Source organism: Vanessa atalanta, chromosome 19 (genome assembly GCF_905147765.1).
Source record: "Vanessa atalanta chromosome 19, ilVanAtal1.2, whole genome shotgun sequence".
In the NCBI taxonomy this organism is placed as follows: domain Eukaryota; kingdom Metazoa; phylum Arthropoda; class Insecta; order Lepidoptera; family Nymphalidae; genus Vanessa; species Vanessa atalanta.
This window is the reverse complement of record NC_061889.1, coordinates 10,462,784-10,484,025: the sequence shown is the minus strand read 5'-3', so window position 1 is coordinate 10,484,025 and position 21,242 is coordinate 10,462,784. Positions and strand designations below refer to the sequence as shown.

Genomic DNA, 21,242 nt, shown 5'->3' with positions numbered 1-21,242 from the left:
TGACACAAAAACATTTACAAATCAACGACAAACTAAAATCGGCTTCAGTGCATGTTATTGCATCGTTTTTAGCTATCAAATATTTATTTCATTGTAAATTAGAGAACAATATTAAAGCCTGAATAAGTTAATTCTTAGTCTATAGGTATAATATCACGTTGTGAGAATAGAAAGGTCTCCGATGAAGTCAATGGATTTTAAAAACATATGCCGTATTTGTCTCGAATCAAATAAACAAACTTTCGATATTTATAATAGTTATTATGCTAAAAAAAAGGTTTTATACTGCGAGATGTTATCAAATTGCACTAAACTAAGAGTATGTTGTGTGATAAATATTACACTATCTTCATTTTCATAAAATAACTATTTTTTATTGATAAGTCATATATTTTTCAGCCTTTGGAAAGAGATGGTCTACCGCGCCTTATATGTAAAGATTGTAGTCGCCAATTAAAGCGAACATATGCCTTTAACAAACAATGTGAAAACAGTGAAAAAACATTAAGATCCTATTTAAAAAATCCATTGTACCACACATCAGTCAATGAAAATCTCATAGAAATTAATATTGATGATATAAAGACGGAAAATATTGATGTCAAAGAGGAGAATACAGAATTAACACTCAAACACAATCGAGCAACATTTGATCTCAAAGAAGGTATATGTTTTTTACTTATTAATATTTAAAGTATAAAAATTATAGGGATTAATATCCTTCAGTGAGGAAATCTGACATTTAAAGACTATTAATATTACATATTTATTTATTTCTATATAGAAGAAAAACACAATCTGTACTTGGATGTTAATTTAAGCCTAACTCATTGTGGTGATTTTAAATTCATATTTATTTTTATATTCTCAACTGTTAGTGTGTATTATATTTTTTTTAATCACATTATTCAGAAGATAACTTACAAGTTGTAAGCTTAAACTTATTATCTATAAAGCTTTTTATCGCTATTTCAAAGTTAAAGTACAAAATATACTGCAAATTTAATTCATAGTTCTGTGACATATGTGACAATTTCTAGAATATTACAAGAATGAAATGTACAGTCTACATAAAATCTCTATTTATTACTTATTACTATTTATTATCTGCAGAAAAAATAAATGATGATGGAGATGATAGTGGTTGGGACGCTGATGACGACAATGTTATACTCGGACAGATTAAACAGAAAAAAAGTTTAACGGGTAATTGATTTTCACAACATTATAAATACAGTTACTTCTTTCTCTAGGTATATTTAAAACTATCATTATCTATAAATAATTTTATGCTGCTGATATGTGGCCATAACTGGTCAATTTATTATAGCATTAGTTTTTGTCCACTTAATTTTTTATATGAAAGTTTGATGATATCCTGGTTTTGACATTTGTAGCTAATCTGTATGAAGACAGAGCAATGGAGCAGAGTATATCACAGGATGCAAGTGTTTACAGGAACAGAAGCACTAATAGAATGGCAACCTTGTCTATATAAATCCAGGCCAAATAGTTTTTCACAGAACTAGCTTTTATTGGCCTAACCTGAGATTAAATTCTGTTTTTTCATTTCATACAATCATACAAGTCAGCTCCTTGTGAATAAACCAATAGGTACATACTTACTTAAACCATAATTTATATATTATGCAACTTAAATACTACTCTTTGTCTTGTTACAGAATCACTTGAACACAATGATAACATTATAGAACCAAGAACGTGGGGTATAGAACTAGAAAACTCTCGAGTCCTAGAGAAACCAAAAAAAAATGTAGATGGTAAATATAAAAGCAAATTATTTTTAAAGTTTAATTAATCATTTGGATTTATATACACTAATTTTATTTTCAATTCAATATGAAATTTATTATTTCAGATATATTGGTTGAAAGAAAAAAATTATGCAAAAGTAAAATCAGGGAAAAAATAGGTAATAAATATGTTAAGTAAACAATTTGTATTGATGCTGTGTATTGGCTCAATTAGAGCTCATCTCGGCTCAAATCTCTCTTTTCTAAAACCAGAAATGAGAAATATTGAATTAGATCAGAGATTGTACAGCAGGGTTTTCACCATGTAACCAGTAGGTCCTTGTGTGCAGAGCCCGTGGTGCACCAGTGCGACGTGTGCGGCAAGTGTCTCAGCACCAAGAGCAACCTGAAGGCGCATAAGATCTGCCACACCAACCTCCGGCCCTTCCGCTGCGACGACTGTCCCGCCACATTCAGGTCTGTAAGCGTCTTCGTTTTAATATCTTCAACAGCTGGAGTCCAAAACTTTCGAAGTCACGAAACGCCCCGTTTAGTTCAGCAGCTCAGCAGCAGCTTTGTTTAAACTGCCATCTTTCATTTGTCATAACTCCACCTTACCTGAAGACTGATCTCTCAAGGTCTCATCTATTACTGATTATCGGTACTTCAGATGTGACCACCGCCAGTTTACTTTCTTGATGCTTAGAATTTACGGAATAGAATGATAAAATCTGACTAAATGTCTAGCCATGACTATCCAAAATGAGCCCTTTTTTTCGGCATTATTTTTACAACTGCAACGTCCGCCCGACGCAAAAGCTTGAAGTGAGAATGTCGTCGGACGAACACGGGCCTACTGCCTAACTAGTGGTAATTGATTTGAAACCTGTTGGTAACCGAGACATCACCGACCGTTGCAGAGGCTACAGCGCCCTGTTCCAGCACCGCAAGGTGCACTCGGGCGCGCAGTCCTACCACTGCGAGTACTGCTCCAAGCCCTTCCGACGTCGCACGGGACTCATCAACCACATCCGCGCACACACAGGTTCCTCGCTTCATGTTATATCGATCGACTATATTTTATTACCCTTTTATGGTCGATTATACTTCATTCTATGACATCAATAGAATTATTATTTGCTCATTGAGATTTTTTAACATTTTGCTTTATAACATATTACTAGGAGAAAAGTTGCACAGCTGTACCATCTGCTTCAAGAACTTCGTGCAGAAGGCGCAGCTGTCGACGCACATGAAGCGACACAAGGGAGACAAGAGCTACCTCTGCCAGGAGTGCGGGAAAGGTAATCACAGACCGCCCCCCTCCGTCGACGGGAACTCGGCAGGTCCTCTTTGGAATCTGGAGTAACTTGAAGATATAATATTTGTATAAACTTAATCTCCAATCAGGTTTCTCCGTAAAGTCCGACTTGACGGTCCACCAACGGACACACAACGGGGAGAAACCCTACGCCTGCCACCTCTGCGAGAAGACCTTCGCGACCTCCGGCAACCTCTCCATACACGTGCGGATACACAACAAGGAAGTCAAGTGAGTGAGCGGCAACGATCAGTACAGCGGGGTCCGCCACAGGCACCGGCTACTGTACCGCGCCCCCCCACAGGTACACGTGCCCCGAGTGCCAGCGCGGCTTCGTGACGTACAGCTCGTACACCGTGCACGTGAAGCGGCACCGCGGCCAGCGCGACTACCGCTGCGACTGCGGCAAGACCTTCTACACGTCGTCCGCGCTCAAGCAGCACCGCGTCGTGCACAGCGGCCTCAAGCGCTACCAGTGCAAGCTGTGCGAGCGCCGCTTCGCGCAGCCCAGCCACCTCACGCGCCACTTCCGGCGCGACCACGCGCCGCCCGACGCGCCGCTGCCGCCCCCCCACCACTTCCGGCGCGTGCTGACCGACGCCGACCTGGCGCCCGCCGCGCTGCGCCCGGACCCGCCCGCGCCCTAGCCGCCACCTACCTCACCCGCTGACTATTATTGTTTATTTATTGCGACTCGAATGATAAATTAAGTATTATATTAAGATTTAACAGAGAATGACTAAAAAATTTATACAATATTTAAGAGAAATAAAATTTTTACGAACTTTTCCAGTGTCGTTTTATTTTAAATAAGTATTTGTTCATCTCGACATTTCATCCACCCGGTACTCGGTTGCATATCACCAGAATCATAAACTGAGTCATCCAATAAGAGTTCGATACTGTTTAAAAAAACACAATTTATATTTTTGAATAACAGTGAAATTAAATTACATTAATATTTGCTCAATGTATATGGACGAAAGAGAACGAAGCATCCATTCCATATGACGCAGTGCTTTTTTAACTCGTATATAAAATAAATTAATAAAACACCTTTTCATTCTACCAATGGTAATTACTATATCTATCACGGGGATAGAAACTATCACATTCTATGAATAAAAATTTACTAGAATTTAATTCGATTAAAATCAATTTCATTTTTAGGTAAGATGTTATATTTTTATCATGTATCCCACTAAAAACGTTTATTGACAAAATAATTAATGTAATAAAAATTAGGACAAGTATTTTATCATGATAATATTACTTTTTTAAAATTAACATTAAAATAAATTTTTATTGATTTATTTTCCCTATGTTATCTGTAACTTTGTTTCTATCTGTTCTTGACGTCAGTGTCGTATTAAGTTTGGTGATTGTAATTTTCTCTCGAATTTATGTTCATGTTTTCTTTTGTTTTCAATTAATTTTTTTAGTTATAATTAATGTTTTTTACTTAGTTGTTGTATTAGAATGACAATGGAAAGGAGGATAAAGCTAAAAACACTAAACAGCCACATAACTTGCAAGATTTGCCGCGGATACTTCATTGACGCGACCACGGTCACCGAGTGTCTACATACGTGTTAGTATTTTTGTTTGTGTTTACTAAACTTCGACATTAACTTTATTAATGAATAAACACCAACTCAAATGCATTGTAATAAGGAAATGAAATATAACCCTAAATAATTGGCTAACCCCAGCGAAGGTAATTGTGTCAAAATTATTTGCTATCGTAAGATTAAACGAAAGTTTACGCTGACAATTTCAGTTTGCAAGAGCTGTTTAGTGAAACACCTGGAAGAGAACAACACTTGTCCGACATGCAATATAGTCATACATCAATCCCATCCTTTGCAATACATCAGCTTCGACCGAACCATGCAAGATATTGTGTATAAGCTGGTGCCGGACTTACAAGACAGTGCGTATTTAACAATTTTAACTTATTTATAACTTCTCTAGTTTTGTATCATATCCTATCAATATAAATAGTGTATACATGTCCTAGATATTTGTCGACAGACTTCATACTATTTAAAGATAAACAAGAGCTGCCATTAAAACAAGCAATGTAACAAAATATGTCTGTTGTAAAAAGATTTTAATATCTACTGAATATTGTAACTACTCAGACACTCTCAACACTTTCTGGGACAGTGAAGGCTTATAGACATAATATCAGTTGCTTAAATATTGTGATTGTTAAAGTATTAAAAGAATGATTGTGGCTATATCCGATAATATCTCTAACATCCAAAATGCAATTTTTTAAGAATTTATAATGATGACCATTGATTATTTGTGATTTTCTTCAATGATGTAAATTCAATGTTAAAGTGCTTTATTTGTCTTTATTCCTGTGATTAGAATAGTCTACTTGTGTTATATGAATATCATATAGAAAAGTATCTAAAATGGAGAAACACTTTGATAAATATGAATCGCATTATTTCAGATGAACTGAAACGTGAGAGAGACTTCTATAGAGCAAGAGGTCTGCCATGTCCCAAGGATGCAGCATTGGCTGCTGATAAACCAGGAGGTGGTGATGAACTAGAACAACCAGATAATACTGACTGTCATAGGAAGGATGAACAGGTAATAAATGTAGTAAAGTTTGCCATTAACTAACATAATAGGTTAAACATAAACTCTAAAGAAACAGTTACCTGGTTATTTTATATAAAACTTTTTTGTTTTATAAAAAGACCAGTAAATGACAATATTCTAATAACAAACAAAATAAAATTTTCTCAGAATCTTCATGGATAGAATAGAATAGTAAAATAAATAATTAAGTAAACAAAACAATATCTACTAGGTTATAATAAGGTAAACTGCCTCAAGTAATCCATCAACTACCACAGCTCACCGGTTAGTCTTGAACGGGTTAAATTCAAATTCCATGCTTATTAATGTTAATAATGTCAGTAACTCATAATCTAACCTAATCTGAGTGACTTCACACATTGTTGACTCTATTGCTTAATGGCTAGGTTATGCAGCTGTGAATCACAAGGTGCCCGGGCAAGCACGGCAATGTACGCTGTCTGGTTGCAATACTAAAATATATTCCAGAGTAAAATATAAATTTATTTTCCATTTCAGTGATATCTTACTATCTGTAACTTTGAAATTAACAACAGCAACACTTGTTTGTTTTACAGGTCAATGTGTGTTTAGAATGCATATCAACGTCGCTACGTACACTCAAGCGGAGCTTCATTAGGTGTTCGGCTCAAGCCACGATAACACATCTTAAAAAATTCGTAGCTAAAAAAGCATTGAATGGAATGGAGAAATATAGAGAAGTGAGTATATATATAATAGTTTATTGCAAGGGTGGTTTTAAAAAGAGTAACTACTGAGTTTTATGCTGGTTCTTCTCAGTAGTAGCTAATTTGCAAACCAGTAGCTTTATGTTTAATTTAACACTGACATGATAATTCATTTTATGAGCCTACTTCAATAAAGAATATTTTGATTTTAAAGTTATGCATTACATTGTTATCAAACTAAATCTTTTAATATATATTTTCCAACTTATTTGTTATTTCCTTTTAAAATGTTAAATTAAGTTCATTATTTTAAGTATTAATGATATTTTTTTTGCTCAGAATTATTATACCAATTGCGTAATAATTGAATTTTGCTTGTTTACAGATTGACATTTTATGCAACGACGAGTTACTAGGCAAAGATCACACACTTAAGTTTGTTTACGTCACCCGATGGAGGTTTAGAGATCCACCGCTTCGATTACAATATAGGCCTAAGATTGATTTGTAGGTTACCTCTTAGATATTAATATTCCTATGGATATCCTAATTCTTATTATTATTACCAGATATCATTTGAGTGTCGTAAGCAATGGTCATCAGCACTTTTTGAGATCTTTAAAATTATTTTATTTCTCCCATATAACTGAATGTGAATTTAATTTTATTTTTGTGTAAAATTTTTATGTTAAAACAGCAACACTGCTGGCCTCCTCTGCACTTAGCTATTTGCAGTATATTCCATCAAGCATGCTCCAGTGCGAGTTGGAGGCAGGAAGTCTTTCACCACATGCCAGATGCCTCATTGTGCTCCTTCACTGTCAGATTTTTGAACATAAAGCAAGCAAATACTCAAAATTCAGGGGTGCTTGCTCTTACTGGAAGCTGTAATCAAGTACTAAGATGCGCGGATTCCATCCATTAGATCATTTAAATTTATCCTCATTATGCCTTGTTTCTTCTGGAAACTCAATCCTTGCTGATCACTATTGCTTTGAAACTAATAAATTTTTCTCACCTTCAAACCACGGTTGGTTGCTTTTCACATAAAATTAAGAAATTATTTAGTTATATTTTATTAACCATTAGGTAAAAGCAGGTCATTCGAATTAAACATATAATTTATGCTTTTTTAAGGGATATCGGACTAACAAGAGTATATATTATTTATCTTCACTGGGGATTAAAAGTGTTTGCACTTAAACACAATAACATACATGTACATGTGTAAACAACACAACATACATGTTTTACAACCATCAAATACAGATATATATATCTTAATATGATTTCAAACGAAATGCAAAAAATATTGAAATACTTAGGTAATATATGGAAAGTAATATCATTAAAATAATAATAAACTATAATGAAATTATAGTTGGCAGCTAAATTGCGGTAATATTATTTGTCCACTTGTTCTTACTATTCAAAGATCATTCCATAAAATGTGTACAATCTGCATGTTATATACATATACGCAGTTAACTCCTTGTTTATAAATGTGCTCTCAATTTAATTTGTTAGGACTATGTTGCCAACATTCTCTTAACAAATATGACAATAAAAAGTAATACTTTCTCTTTCTTATGTTACAGTAGAAAAGGATAGCAAGTTTATTTTTTCGAAATAGAGATTCTACAGCCAGCAACAGTAGTATACTTATGTATAAATTACATTAAGAGAATAGCAACCTTTTACTTTATACAAAAATGCACTATTTGTTATTATTTTAATAACAAAAGCAATAGCACAAGTATATTGTAATAGTACAATGCTTATCTGAAAAAGTTTAATTCCAATGTTGGTACTCTCTTATATTTTTTCTTTTCCCTTGTATCGTAGATACACGACTATACCCTTAGTTGCGCACAAAATCTTATAATTGAATCAATGATTATAAAAATATACAATTTTTTTAATTAACCTCGCCAGTTGTACACATTCTATTGAAATCGATTTGATAGTAATCTAATGGTGCATTTCACAGTAAATAATTATTATTAATGTGGACGTGGACATACGTCTATAAAACTAATATAGCTAATAAAATTAATATTTGTAGACTTTTATACTTGAAGAAACATAGAATTATAATGTATATTTTAACTAGTATTTTATTTGTTTCATATATTTAGGGTGTATTTTATTTTGTACTTTAAATCCGGCTGAAGTATTTTCATTAAGAGAGATTTTAGTTAATTTGTTGTTTTGTTTTAATTTTTTTTTTTTTTGTTATTACGTCATAAGCCTACTTGTATATATATCAGTTAGACAATTTTAAATTAATGATACGTATGGATCGACTCAAATTATTTTAATGACTAAATGTGAAATATATTATTTGACTACTTTCTGTTTTTTATTTCTACATTGATGATTCATTTGTATCCAAAAATATATGATCTCTTCATATTTTTCCCTTATCGCTGCTATGGGCAAAAATTATTGAAAACATCGCGAGAACTGTCATTTTCCCGGAATTTAAACTAAGTTCTTTTGCAAGTTTGAACAATGATATCTTCTTTCAATATTAAAGCATTAGCCTAACTAAACACATACGAAACAACATTTATAACAATAAAAGCTGTTTGTCTTAAATTCCAAAAACTAAATAATTATTTTAAAACAAATTTGTGTTGAAAATAAGATTAATAGAAAATAAATTGATCTTTCAAAACAATCAAAGTTATACTATTCTTAAACTAACCTCCTCACAGTATTTACAAAATATTCAGAAACGATTAATAATATTTTGAGGTATATCAAGAAAAAATAATATATAATTAATAATAAAACGGAAAAATATTTTGTAATGCATATAAGCCGCCTCTAGTGGTCACATGTCTTTGATTTCTTAATTATAATATTTCTGAAACAAACAAAATTACTTTATTCCCATTAATTACATTAAATTTTTCGATAACTTTTAATTACGACATTTTATATTTCTGAATATTATTAAAAATCTATTAGACTATCTTAAAATACTTACATATAGTAGTATATACTCTGTATTGCGTTGACAGTTGTTTGTTTATAATCTGTAAAAGTTTTGATTGTGTGCAAAATCAAATGTCAATTTTTATTATATAGTGTTTGAGTGTTTGTTCATATGTCAAACACAAGCGTGATGAAAAACTGAAAATGGACGACCGATAGTTTTTCTTTTGGCACGTGAACTAAATAATTACTTTTCGTTTATTTAGAACGAACGGTTCACCGTCAAACTGGGGACCAAAACGGTGGAAAGGTTCCTACACCTAGCGGACGACAATTTCGTCGAAGATGTCAACGAAGACTTGAAATGTTTTCTAGCCGAAAAAAAAGTTGACAGGTAAACATTAATTATAAGTTAATTTATTGTTTTAAGGTGCGTGCTCAATTAGACCACGCGATTTTTAAAGTTTTCGAAATATCTGTAATTGTTTCGCGATAGTTGTGTACAAGTTGTTCAAGGTTATGAATTCGTTATAGAGTCAAACATACGTAGGACGCGGTCAAATAGAGCGTCCAGACGACACCTTGGACGGTAATAACTGTACTCGGTATAAAAACACTGCAGCTGTAACCTGTTATTAATCATCAACTCCGGTTTATAAGATATCGTTAAACCATTTTAAATATTTTTTATAATCTATTTTAAATACACGAGTACAAAGGCGCCGTGGAACAGTTTATATTTATTATTATTATATAGAGAAGATATTTAATAATTGGTAGATAAATAATGTACGATAAAAATAGTGTGGTCACTAAATTAGATTTTATTCAAGTTAGAATTGGTAGTAAAATAAATCGTCGATTTTTTTTGTTCATGTATAATATATATATCAGAGTATCTATACTCTTAAACCAATGAATACATATTATTTTCGTTTGTTCCATTAAATACATGCAATTCTATTAATAGATTCATGATGTGAATAATTAATTAAGATTTATGATATAAAAAATACAATGTTTTTTAATGAGTAATAAATTTTAATTTAATGCAATAAATACATTGTTTATATTAAAAATACTTTTAAAACATTCTGTACGATTTTAATTGATAGAACTACATTGCAATACATTTAATACTATTGTTTCGGCTTGTTTATGTAGGAACCATATACTATCTGGTACAAACTAATCAGTATAAATATATCGTATTAGAGATAACACTTTGCCAATGTATGAAATAGCTACTGGCATATTTATGTTTGCTCTGATTCGGTCCGACAGTGTGCTGGTGTTTCCGCCGGTGAGCAACTACCGTCGCTTCCTGATCCACCGCTGCGTGGAGCAGTTGTCACGGTCGGACCTCACCACCTTCTCCATCGGCGTCAGCGACGAGCGGCGCACTGTTGTTTGCTACCGGGAGAAATTATTAAGGTTATTATTATTAGAAATGTGCTTTGTTGTCCCAGTAGAGTAGAATATGACACGCCATTTTAAACCGTGCGCGTAAGAACCACTAAAATATTGTTTTTTGCTAAGCGCATCTAATATCATTATACAAAGCCTCAAGAACCTACCCAAACACCAAAAGCACTAACTTTGTCCCAAGCAGTGCTACGTCAACGCCGACATTCAATAAATGGATTAAAAACAAGCGAATGATTATAACAATTACTAAGCGTGCTGAACTAAACGAAAGATGTCCGCGACGCGTATTCGTGACTCACTCACTAATATTATAAATGTGAAACTGCATTTGGATCTTTCTTGTCTTGTTTGATGGATTACTGAAACCGAACGAAGCGGTCGCGTAATAATATTCGCAAATTTGTATCGATATCTAACGATCGACCCATCTCTATATTAGTACGATTTAAAAGATGGTTCGAAGTAAATTGTTCTCGTGTTTAAACATTTTTGCTCTACAATCATGCCACGGACAATGCTAGCTGGTTCCGTCGGTTGATAAACAAAATGACAGCTTCTATGTTCCACATTTATCGTCAGTGCCGCCAACCCTCGAGGAGTTCCACTATCTAGAGCCAACCCTGAGCGTATAGTCGAGTCGTGCTCATCGCGAAGTGCATCGTGATCGGAATTTAACTCAGTCGCAGGATAATAGGATGCTCCGATGCGTCGATGCTGCTCACCTCCCAACGATACCGTAAATATCCCGCTGAGTTTCTTTCGCCGGTTTTTCTCAGGTCCGAGGTGCTAAATTCCGAACCGATGGTAGATTTTTGACTACCAATAAGCAAGTGTAAACACTTCTATATTGAATAAAGATTTTTGTCTTTGACTTTGAATGCAGGTAGAAATGTCGTTTTGTAATTTGCAGTGATGAGGCTTGCGCGCGGCCAGCCATGGGCCTGACGCGCGCCGCGCCCGACGCGCGCCCCGCGCACCCCGCGCACCCCGCGCACCCCGCGCACCCCGCGCCCGCCGCGCCCGGTGAGTCCTCGCACACTGAGTGCCGCCTAGATTAAGTGGACTACCAATTCTAGAAGTAAAGAGTAACAAAACGTACATTTATATTATGCTCTGCTGTATTATGTACTACAAAGAGTCGAATTAATAATGCGACTAGTCCGCTTACCTAATTATATCAATTTAACCGATACCAAAATTGTCAACGTCGACGTTCAAAACGCTTAATATTTTGGAAAATAACAAATGGGAATCGATTGCACGTCCATCGGACTCGTATGCTCCGTGCGGACTCACCAGGATGGATCGTGTTCTCGATTTTATATTTCTGTGTTATTTAGTCTGATGGTAATAATGTAAACGCACAAAAACCGTAATATTGCCATCGTATAGCGTGGTTTAAACTTCATACATCATTCTTGACTATTCTACTTAAGAATTTATCAAATTTAACTGCTGACTTTCTTGGCGGTTCTTCTCGGTAGACTCTATTTTTCGAACCGGTGCAGCAGATTTACATTCAATTAAATCCCGCATCATTATGATCCAAAAGCTTATATGAACGTTATCGATTGAAAAATAATAAGATTTTATGTGTTTTGGGTGTAGACCACTGGCCCACGTCACCAGGTCTGATAACCTTGTGACCATGGAATCTTGGCCGATGTCCGAGGATAACCGAGGTTAAATCCCGGGTTTGTGTTTATAACACAGGTATATGGTAATAAAATCAAAAGTGCAAATGCAAAAAAAAAATGTCGCGTATGTTTGCAAAATTTCGCACGTATGCTTCAGTAATCACGATAGACACGTGTCGGGTAGACACGTTACTGAGATTTCTCAAGGTCATTGTGTGTTGAACTAGTTCACTTTTAATTCCATTCATTTGGAAAAGTGGACAAGGAAATGACTCAACTAATAGAAGATCCTGTAAGATATATAAACCACTTCTAGTTTATAAATTAGCCTATTCCGAGAGGTTCCACTTCTAGTCAGTGGTATCTCATCTATATCATCTATAAAATAAGGCAGATATCATCGCTCGATATTGACATTTGCGATGATCTCATCGCTCCACTTAACTTCATTTATATTTATTATGTGAAGATAAATTGTCTAATTGGCCTGTGATTATAGATCCTAAGTTTGCGCTTCGTATTCACAACCATGTAACCACTAAATAAATTTGTATTTGTGGTAAAATGATGATCTGACTTTCGTCTCGAATATAATATTTAAATACAGGAATTGTTTTTTTTTTTAGTATTTATTTTTAATCTATTTATTAAAACGAAAGAAGAAAAAACCGCGAAAATTTGCATTTCCTGTTTTTCTTTAATCACAGTAGTTCTGATTTTTAATATTAATTAGACTAATTTTTTTTAAGTACCATTGATGCTTAAACAGTCAACTCTAGACCATAATAAAAATTCAAATGGCTATGTACAGATTATATATCTATAAATATCCAAATGCTTTTTTTAAATATGTAGTAGTATCTCTTCTCGTCGCAGAAGAAAGTCTCCTCGTTGTGGTCACGTTAACTAATAAGAGATAAAGTCAAACGGATGCCGTACATACTTAACAGAGAGATTTAGAGATTGTTTTTAATGAACTATATTTCTGCTCATAATTAATCTGCTCGGTTTTGAAGGAAAATCTTAAGAGAATCGTTGAGCCGTGTCTATCTAACAATACGCAGTTGAGAAGTGCTAGGATAAATTGCAATCCATTTTCCTTGGCAGACAGGTAGTTACTTTAACTGTTCTAGTTAGCCTTTTTCAGAATATTGTAGCGATCTCCGAGTTACAAAACTTGGATAATACGCATTACAGCAATTTTCGCAAGGCGTAAATCGTTTTATTATAGCACGCTGTGTGGTCAACCGTGCGTTTCGTAATCTTCAGCAAAAACAGTGCGTCGATATACATAATCGTATTATGCAAATGGTTCTCGTGAGTGGCGCTTCATTGTTTTGGACGATGGGAACATCTTGGCTTGGTAATTTTTGTAGTATAATTATGTGGAAAATCTTGTAGATAAGTGCTCGCCCCAGATGATTTTAAAAATTAGTGAGGATGTTAAAAAATGCTGATCATTTCTGATGTCGTTTACGAGTACTCGTTTGTTTCGTACATTTGTTATTTAGATAAATTGTTTTGGATTATGTCAAATAATAATCTAACGAGTGACGTTAAATTATAAAGTTTCAAAAATATTCTTATTGTAAACTTGCTTAAAATTACATTTTACAATCCATATTACAATTATTAACAGTATTTAAAACGGGATATTTACCATGTTTTTTTATTTTATTTGGTGGAGCTCGATATTTTGACATTATCTACGAATATCTTGTTCACGAGACTCTGTAAACGAATTTAAAATCTTACATATTACAATTATTATGAATTCAAAAATGGCATCCAAGTAGGTTGGGTTAAATTGGTCTCAAATTCGTTTGCGAGATTGGCCATCTAATTATCGAAGGTGTATAAAAGCTTGTAGAATGGCACAATTGCTTGGATTTGCTTAAAACTTCCATCTCAAATAGAGCATCAGATCTCGAGCCCCGAAAGAAAGCACTTGTCAAATTTTATGTTCGAGTGTGGTATCGAAGTCCTTGACACACAATCACGCGTAATTAATTTGAAAACCATCGACAAAATTCGTCCTTCAGAATGCCGGTACACGAGACCATCGTCAGTGACATAATCGGCTAATGTTGCAAGTCGTAATAAAGCGGTGCCCGACGGGGCCGCGGATGTGGGTCGCCGAGAGTGAAAGTGGCACGCCCGAGCGGCCGGTGAACACGGCTCGGATAGCTATGGAAATATTCCGAGAGTCGACCCTGGGTGAACCGATTAACGGCGGTTGGGTCATGACAGTTGAGCACTGTTCAGTTCCTTAATCTATATTTTCAGCAGATAATCTCTAACCACCATTAGAGCAGCACACTTCAGGCCAGTAGTGAGTAGCAAAGCCAGCAGTATTTAAAGACCGTTACTTTATTTATATATATGTATATCATCACTACACACGTTGCCAATCAGATGATGTAATACGTAACGTCCTACGTGTCCTTATTTAAAGGAAAAACTTATAGTATTCTTTTGTGGTCCTATCCCTTTGAGAAGGTTTGGAGCATATTCCACTACCAGATGACGGTTGGTGTAAGAGCAATCGACTGCATATTTACAACACTATTAAATTAAACCTTAAGTATTAAAAATCTTAAATATTAAATGATGTTTTGTAACTGACTTGAGTTTCATTCAACTTCACTAATCGTCATTGCTTTGCGACAACGACGCGACGCCTTTGATCAGTTGTATGTATAACTGACTGTCAAAGCTGAACGCGTCGAAAGAAATATCAAAAGTAGTATGATGATGATGATGGCGAGAGTCAAGCAGCTGTCACGCACTGCAAGATCGTAACGTTGGCTCGTTTGTTTTAGTTCTTTTGTTATGCGACCCTCTATCTAGATATATATACATGTTCTAAGACTGACGTATCATTTGGATTCGATAAGTAGCATCTCTTTTTGGCAAGTGTGTATCATGTAGACATTCAAAAAACTGCTTACACGGTATACAGGTTTATATGTAACGCAATGTTATAAATATAACATATATAATAGTATGACTATCTCCGTTTAAAAGTATGAAAGCTTCGAATAGCTTTAAACCAATTTTGGTATAATTGCCCTTGATGTATTCTTTGTTTATTGTTTAACTGTAATAAGTAAAAAAGTTTTCCCACGCCCTACGTCTGAATCTACAGTCACTTGATATAGTAACATACGCTTACTATCTGTGTATCTGATTATATAACAAAAACTCTTTTATAAAACAAGAACACGACAACCAATTATGAATAAAAGGTGTAATTATCAAAATTTGTGATAAGTTCTACCTGACACGGGTTATATTTCCGTATTCAGTAAAAAAGTAACAATCTTTTTTTTTTTACTCTCACTTAGACTTGTATCAAAATGTCAGAACCCATTCTTTCCGGAAATTTGCAGCTTGAAACTCAAAATAATATCGGTTTATTATCGTGTGATATGAGAAATGAGAGCTGTGGTGGCCCAGTGGTTAGAACGCATGCATCTTAACCGATGATTTCGGGTTAAAACCCAGGCAAACACCACTGAATTTTTATGTGCTTAATTTGTGTTTATAATTCATCTCGTGCGCGGCGGTGAAGGAAAACATCGTGAAGAAACCTGCATGTGTCTAATTTTAACGAAATTCTGCCACATGTGTATTCCACCAACCCGCATTGGAGCACCGTGATGGAAAATGCTCCAAACCTTTTCCTCAAAGGGAGAGGAGGTCTTAATCCAGCATTGGGAAATTTACAGGCTGTACTGATTAATATTTGCCACAGTACCAATGACATTTGACAGTGGTCACCACTTACCCTCAGGATCCCCATTTGTCAATCCGCGTATATGACATAAAAAATACGTTCAAATTATCTCTGTAAGTCTTGGACCGAGATATCGAGCACATGAGCGCATTTCACACTTGACCGGTTCGACGCACGCTTCCTACTTCGTGTTGCTCGCTACTGGTTTAAAGCTTTCAACTCACGTGCGTGTCGCGTATGTGCAAACAAAATGTTTGCTTAATACTGAATAAAGATTGTTTAAGGGCAGAGTGTAAAGTGATGATGATGGTGTCTTGGCCAATTTTGATCACGGTTTCAATTCTCAGGAGAGACTAGCGAATTGCCAGTGACATCTTGTAGGGCACAACTGTGTGCGCACCAAAGTGTACACACACTTTTTCAATACTTATGTAATCCGATAAGACGGCCAATCCGATACGGCCAAAGAGAGTTCAGTTGCAGGACTATATGATAATTTTCAGATACCGGGCTCCTCAGAATTTCTCGACGGAAAATTTCAAACTTTGTAATGGCCCTCGGGTTTTCAACCGTCAGATCGATCGAAGCAGTTTAATAACATAGTAACATAATCACGTAAATATACCAGAACTGTACAAGTAGGTTCCACCCACTAACAATTCTGATGTCGCGGTTGGAAGCGCACTCACTCTAGCAATATTGGAACAGTAATTCCAACTGAAATATCCTCATACAATATACAAGCATTACATTAAGATATTGATGGTCAGAATAAAAACTACTATCGATATAGAAAACGAAATACTCGAGCAGAACTGGCAAAAATAGAAGTCCGAATTTCCGTAAATTCGCAACAGCGCGATCCAGCTTTCGCCGTTGTTTTTTCCCAATTGATACAACTTCAAGAAAAGAGCCTACATATATCTTAAAGCAGACTGTTGTTGTAGACTTTCGTGGGCGGTGATAGTAGCTCTATCGGTCTATATTATGAGTATCAAATTTACGCACTAATTCTATAAAATTTCAAGAATATGCATACATAGTGAACAATACATCTTATGAACTAAATTTGCATGAATTCGTTACTTCTTGCCATCGAGTAGTTCATTAACTTTGCCAACGTAATATCAATATACAACGAAGCTCAAATCATAAAATAATTGTATACATTTTATGTCATTACGTAAGAGATAATTCGGCCGCAATTAAAAAGAAGTATTATGTGAGCTTACGCGCACCATTTAATGTAAAGAGTTTATATAACGATCGATTTTAATTGTATATTGCGAGTGTTGTTTTGACCTTGCCGTGTGTGAACTTTTAATGTGGTCGGTTAATACTATAAATGTTTGTATCGAATCAAAGTATGCAATAAAACAGTTTATATGGAAGATTTTAGACGAACCGAATCCCAGTTGGTATGGCCGATTATTCAACGTATCTCGTGCTCGACGTTAAACGATAACATTTGGTTGAATTTACTTTTTACGTACTTTTATTTTTTAAATTTCAAACTAATTTTTACTCAACCGAGACATGAATAATTATTTTTTAATGATTTATTTTTTCTAGTGAACTAAATTTCTGAGGTTTACTTCACGAGTTGAATCCCACGTAAAACTATTTGTCTAATTTAGGAGTATCCTGTACAAAAAGTGCAGTTCTTTGACAGTAAAACGTATATTTTTATTTGAAAAAGTTAGGCAGTCCGCGGTCACTACCACCCGAAATATTAATCATCTCTTACATCGTTAATGCGTCTGTACTCAATTCCAACCACAACAGGAGAAAAGCGAAATAAATCAACATTTGACAGCAAATTGACGCGATATCATTGGTCGAGAGCTTGATTAATCTATGATGTTCACTACGGATTTGCCAAAAAATTACTTTTTGAACGTCGACGAAATTGTTATCGGAATTTTGGAAGTAAAATTAACGTGGAAATAAATGGTTAAGTGCAATAGTGTTGTATTATAAATAAATATATATTAATCATGAACTCATAGTAGTGGACAATATAGCTGAATTATTAGCAAATCGCATGAAATATGTATGTAAAAGGTTTGTTTATCGTTTTTCCTACTTCCATTGGAATAGGCTGTACATCATTAGGAACTGATTTTAATCCCTAGTGCCCTTGTCTGGCTCACTCAGTCTTAAAATAACAATACTAAGCAGTTTGACGGTAGCATTAGACGGTAGAAATTTTATCAACATACAGCAAACAAAGACGCGGACATATCAACTCGTATAGACTTGAAATTGGATTTCCTAGCCTTATTTGTGTATGATGATAATTGCATAAGCAGAGGCGATAGTTTGCTACAAATTATGTGGATATTACGTGAGATTTTGTAAGAGTTGTTCGTAAATGTTATACCTACTTCACCTGCTTAGTATATATATATAATATAGGCAGGTTTTGATTAGATATGACACTAGTATTGCCTTGAGTTCAACCTGTTATTAATTGATTTTTAATTTTTCATATTTTTCAAGTGTGGTTTTGTTGAAAATGTTTCTCGGCTTTCGTGTATAGAACCAGTGAGTACCTACGACATATTAAAATATATATATAATAGCAATCTAGTATTGCTCATAAGGAGAGAAGTGAACATGTTACATAAAGTCGTTCTAAACTACATTTTAGTGTTGTTTCTTCGATTGATCAAACACTTGAACAAAACGAATTGTAAAATAATACTTTACACGACTGCATTTCTCGAAGCAATTTTTCAATAGACACTTTAAAAATATATTACGAAATTTGTGAAGTTGCCAAGTAAAGTATGACTAAATATATTCATTGCGATAGATAAAATTATTAATAACAAGTTGTTTATTTAGATATTTTGTAATATCCTGCGACAAAATCAACATGTACAAACTGACATACAATTATATGTATAATCTAGTGAGTGTTAGTGATCGACTCGATAGATTTTTGAGGAGGGTGGGACCTTATTCAGACGGACCACGCGGCTCCGATGCGGATCGGGACGTATGTGGTAGATCCAGATTTTCGTTCGATACATGCAGGTTACCTCGCAATTTTTTAAAAAACACAAGATAAGGAGTTTATTTTCGTCTTCTTTTATACGCATTGAATAAAGTATATTTTGAATTTTGATCAATTCATTGTTTTGTTTATGTTTTTTGAGATTTAACAGAAACAATGGTTAGTCTGTCGTGATATCACACATAATACCTGTAATCAGCGACTTGATACCGGCACGCGGCACGCGGCACGGGGACAATCACTGCACTCGCATGTAACACTGAGGACTGCACACTTTTACAACATGCGAGACACGCTTTGTTGTAGTATACACTTGCTACCTGACAGCGGCCCCGTAGCGTACCGCCATGATGAGAGTACTGCTAGTTTTTTCGTTTTAGTCAGACATTCAATCGGGAGTTCAAATTACTCCTACTTCAAATACTAGTTACCATAGGCCAGGGTGGTGCGGTGCTTCAGCGCCCCCCTAAGCTGAGGAAGATCATATTTATTACAAAACAGTTTCAACATGCGATATTTATTAATCAGGTACTGTTTCAAAAGTAGTTTGATGGCACTCACAGAAATAAAATCTTTACTTTTGGGTACCAACTTTTATTTGAAATGCCAACTTTTAGCGACATCTGTGCAAACATCTGTGCAAACATTAGCGGGCGAATATCTGACGACACTATGAAGAAGAAACTAAAGTACCTAATTAGTTATTTTTCATTTAGTGACCGTAATGAAATTTTTTTTTTACAAAATGTCAATGTCCAACATAAAATGCATCGCCACACAGGGGATCTTATTCGCTCAGCTATGCGAGAGGCTGGTCAAGGTAGCCTGCCTTCGAAGCCGTAATCTTGTCATAGGATTCACGACTTTTCACCTAGACTCATTGTACAAAGTCTTTGTTTCTTAATTCTATAAAAATCCAGAAATAAAAATATATTGAAATAATTTTGAACGCACATGATAAACATCTCACTTATTTTCTGGATGTTTTGTTGTACAGATCCCCCATGAATGTATTATTTACGATATCATTTTGTATATCTTGTAACCGAATTGTATAAAGATATTTACCTATACAGGCACGAAAGACATAACATGGTTGGTGCCCATGTTGTAAAGAATGGTTAAAATTTCTTACAGCGCCATTATCCAAGGGCGGTACCACTTACGATAAAGTGGCCCATTTCTTCGTCCGCCTATAACATAAGCAAAAAAACATGTGGTAATAAATAAAAATTATTCTGATATCGTTCAATTCAGTGCTGTCGTATTGGCCCGATACCGTCCAGATAAAGTTACTAAACGTAAATTTGTTATGACTTATAGATTTTCATTTTGAACTCTAATTTTGAGTGCAAGACTCATAGAGATAATTATTAGCGGACGTTATTTTTGCCAACGTTTTAGGTATAATTATAAATCTCGTTTCGTTTTTGACTCGCGCGCGCTTTACTCTATCTCTTAATGTTTTATGTTTAATTAACTCGATTCAGTTGTTAATTACAAGAACGATGTCCGTCACTGTTTTATTTTTACAGCTTTTTTTCTGTAATTTTCAAATGATTACATAACATTACATATTAATTATGAAATAGTCTGTCTATTTTAACCGAAACTTTTTTTTTTATGTTCAATATTACATAGTCTAAACAAAGATATATATTGTCGAACTAAGCTATGATAGAGTACAAGGAAGTTTTAAAGTCGGTCGCCATTTTTAGTTCTTACTTAATCCAGTATGTCATAAAAATGTCGTGTCCGCATTAACCGTATACCCAGATAATCTAGCCCAAGATTGGTATACATCTAGTTTATTTATAAACGTAAGATGTTTAAAAAACATGACTTTATGGGAATTTTAAGCGAAAGATGATAAGTGTTATTTATGTCGTATTCGATGATTTCCACGCATGTCGTTTAAGTTTACTATTTATTCAATTATTGTAGTAAAAAGTAGTGTGTAAATATGATCTCTAAATAGTACACTATGTGTCCTATACCAATTTTACTTGCGGTCGGCGCAGCATGTCTTCTTCCATACTTCTCAGTCGGACGTCATCTCACAAGTAACATTTTTTTCTAACCATATTGTCTTTCACACAATCATATAT

At 34.6% G+C, this 21,242-nt stretch overlaps 2 protein-coding genes and 1 long non-coding RNA gene across 5 annotated transcripts; all 3 read left to right on the top strand.

Annotated features, from left to right (window-relative positions):
* Positions 1-31: 31 nt before the first annotated feature.
* LOC125071525 (zinc finger protein 501-like) lies at positions 32-3,844 on the top strand. Of its 2 annotated transcripts, XM_047681809.1 has the most exons (10): positions 32-319; positions 400-664; positions 1,114-1,206; positions 1,683-1,781; positions 1,880-1,933; positions 2,105-2,231; positions 2,675-2,799; positions 2,939-3,058; positions 3,165-3,306; positions 3,380-3,844. In XM_047681809.1, exons 1-10 carry the CDS (start codon positions 182-184, stop codon positions 3,720-3,722), a joined length of 1,506 nt encoding a protein of 501 aa, XP_047537765.1. In that variant the 5' UTR covers positions 32-181; the 3' UTR covers positions 3,723-3,844. The 2 variants fall into 2 exon arrangements, with proteins under 2 accessions (XP_047537765.1, XP_047537767.1); XM_047681811.1 differs by lacking the exon at positions 1,880-1,933.
* Positions 3,845-4,451: 607 nt separating this feature from the next.
* Positions 4,452-7,589, top strand: LOC125071532 (polycomb group RING finger protein 3). Of its 2 annotated transcripts, XM_047681822.1 has the most exons (6): positions 4,452-4,666; positions 4,856-5,008; positions 5,543-5,685; positions 6,255-6,398; positions 6,751-6,872; positions 7,063-7,589. In XM_047681822.1, exons 1-6 carry the CDS (start codon positions 4,555-4,557, stop codon positions 7,088-7,090), a joined length of 702 nt encoding a protein of 233 aa, XP_047537778.1. In that variant the 5' UTR covers positions 4,452-4,554; the 3' UTR covers positions 7,091-7,589. The 2 variants fall into 2 exon arrangements, with proteins under 2 accessions (XP_047537778.1, XP_047537780.1); XM_047681824.1 differs by having other exon boundaries at positions 6,751-7,589.
* A 1,894-nt stretch (positions 7,590-9,483) lies between these two features.
* Positions 9,484-11,725, top strand: LOC125071533. Its single transcript, XR_007119924.1, has 3 exons — positions 9,484-9,702; positions 10,593-10,742; positions 11,647-11,725. It is a non-coding gene; the product is annotated as an uncharacterized LOC125071533 (long non-coding RNA).
* The last annotated feature ends 9,517 nt before the right edge of the window (positions 11,726-21,242 follow it).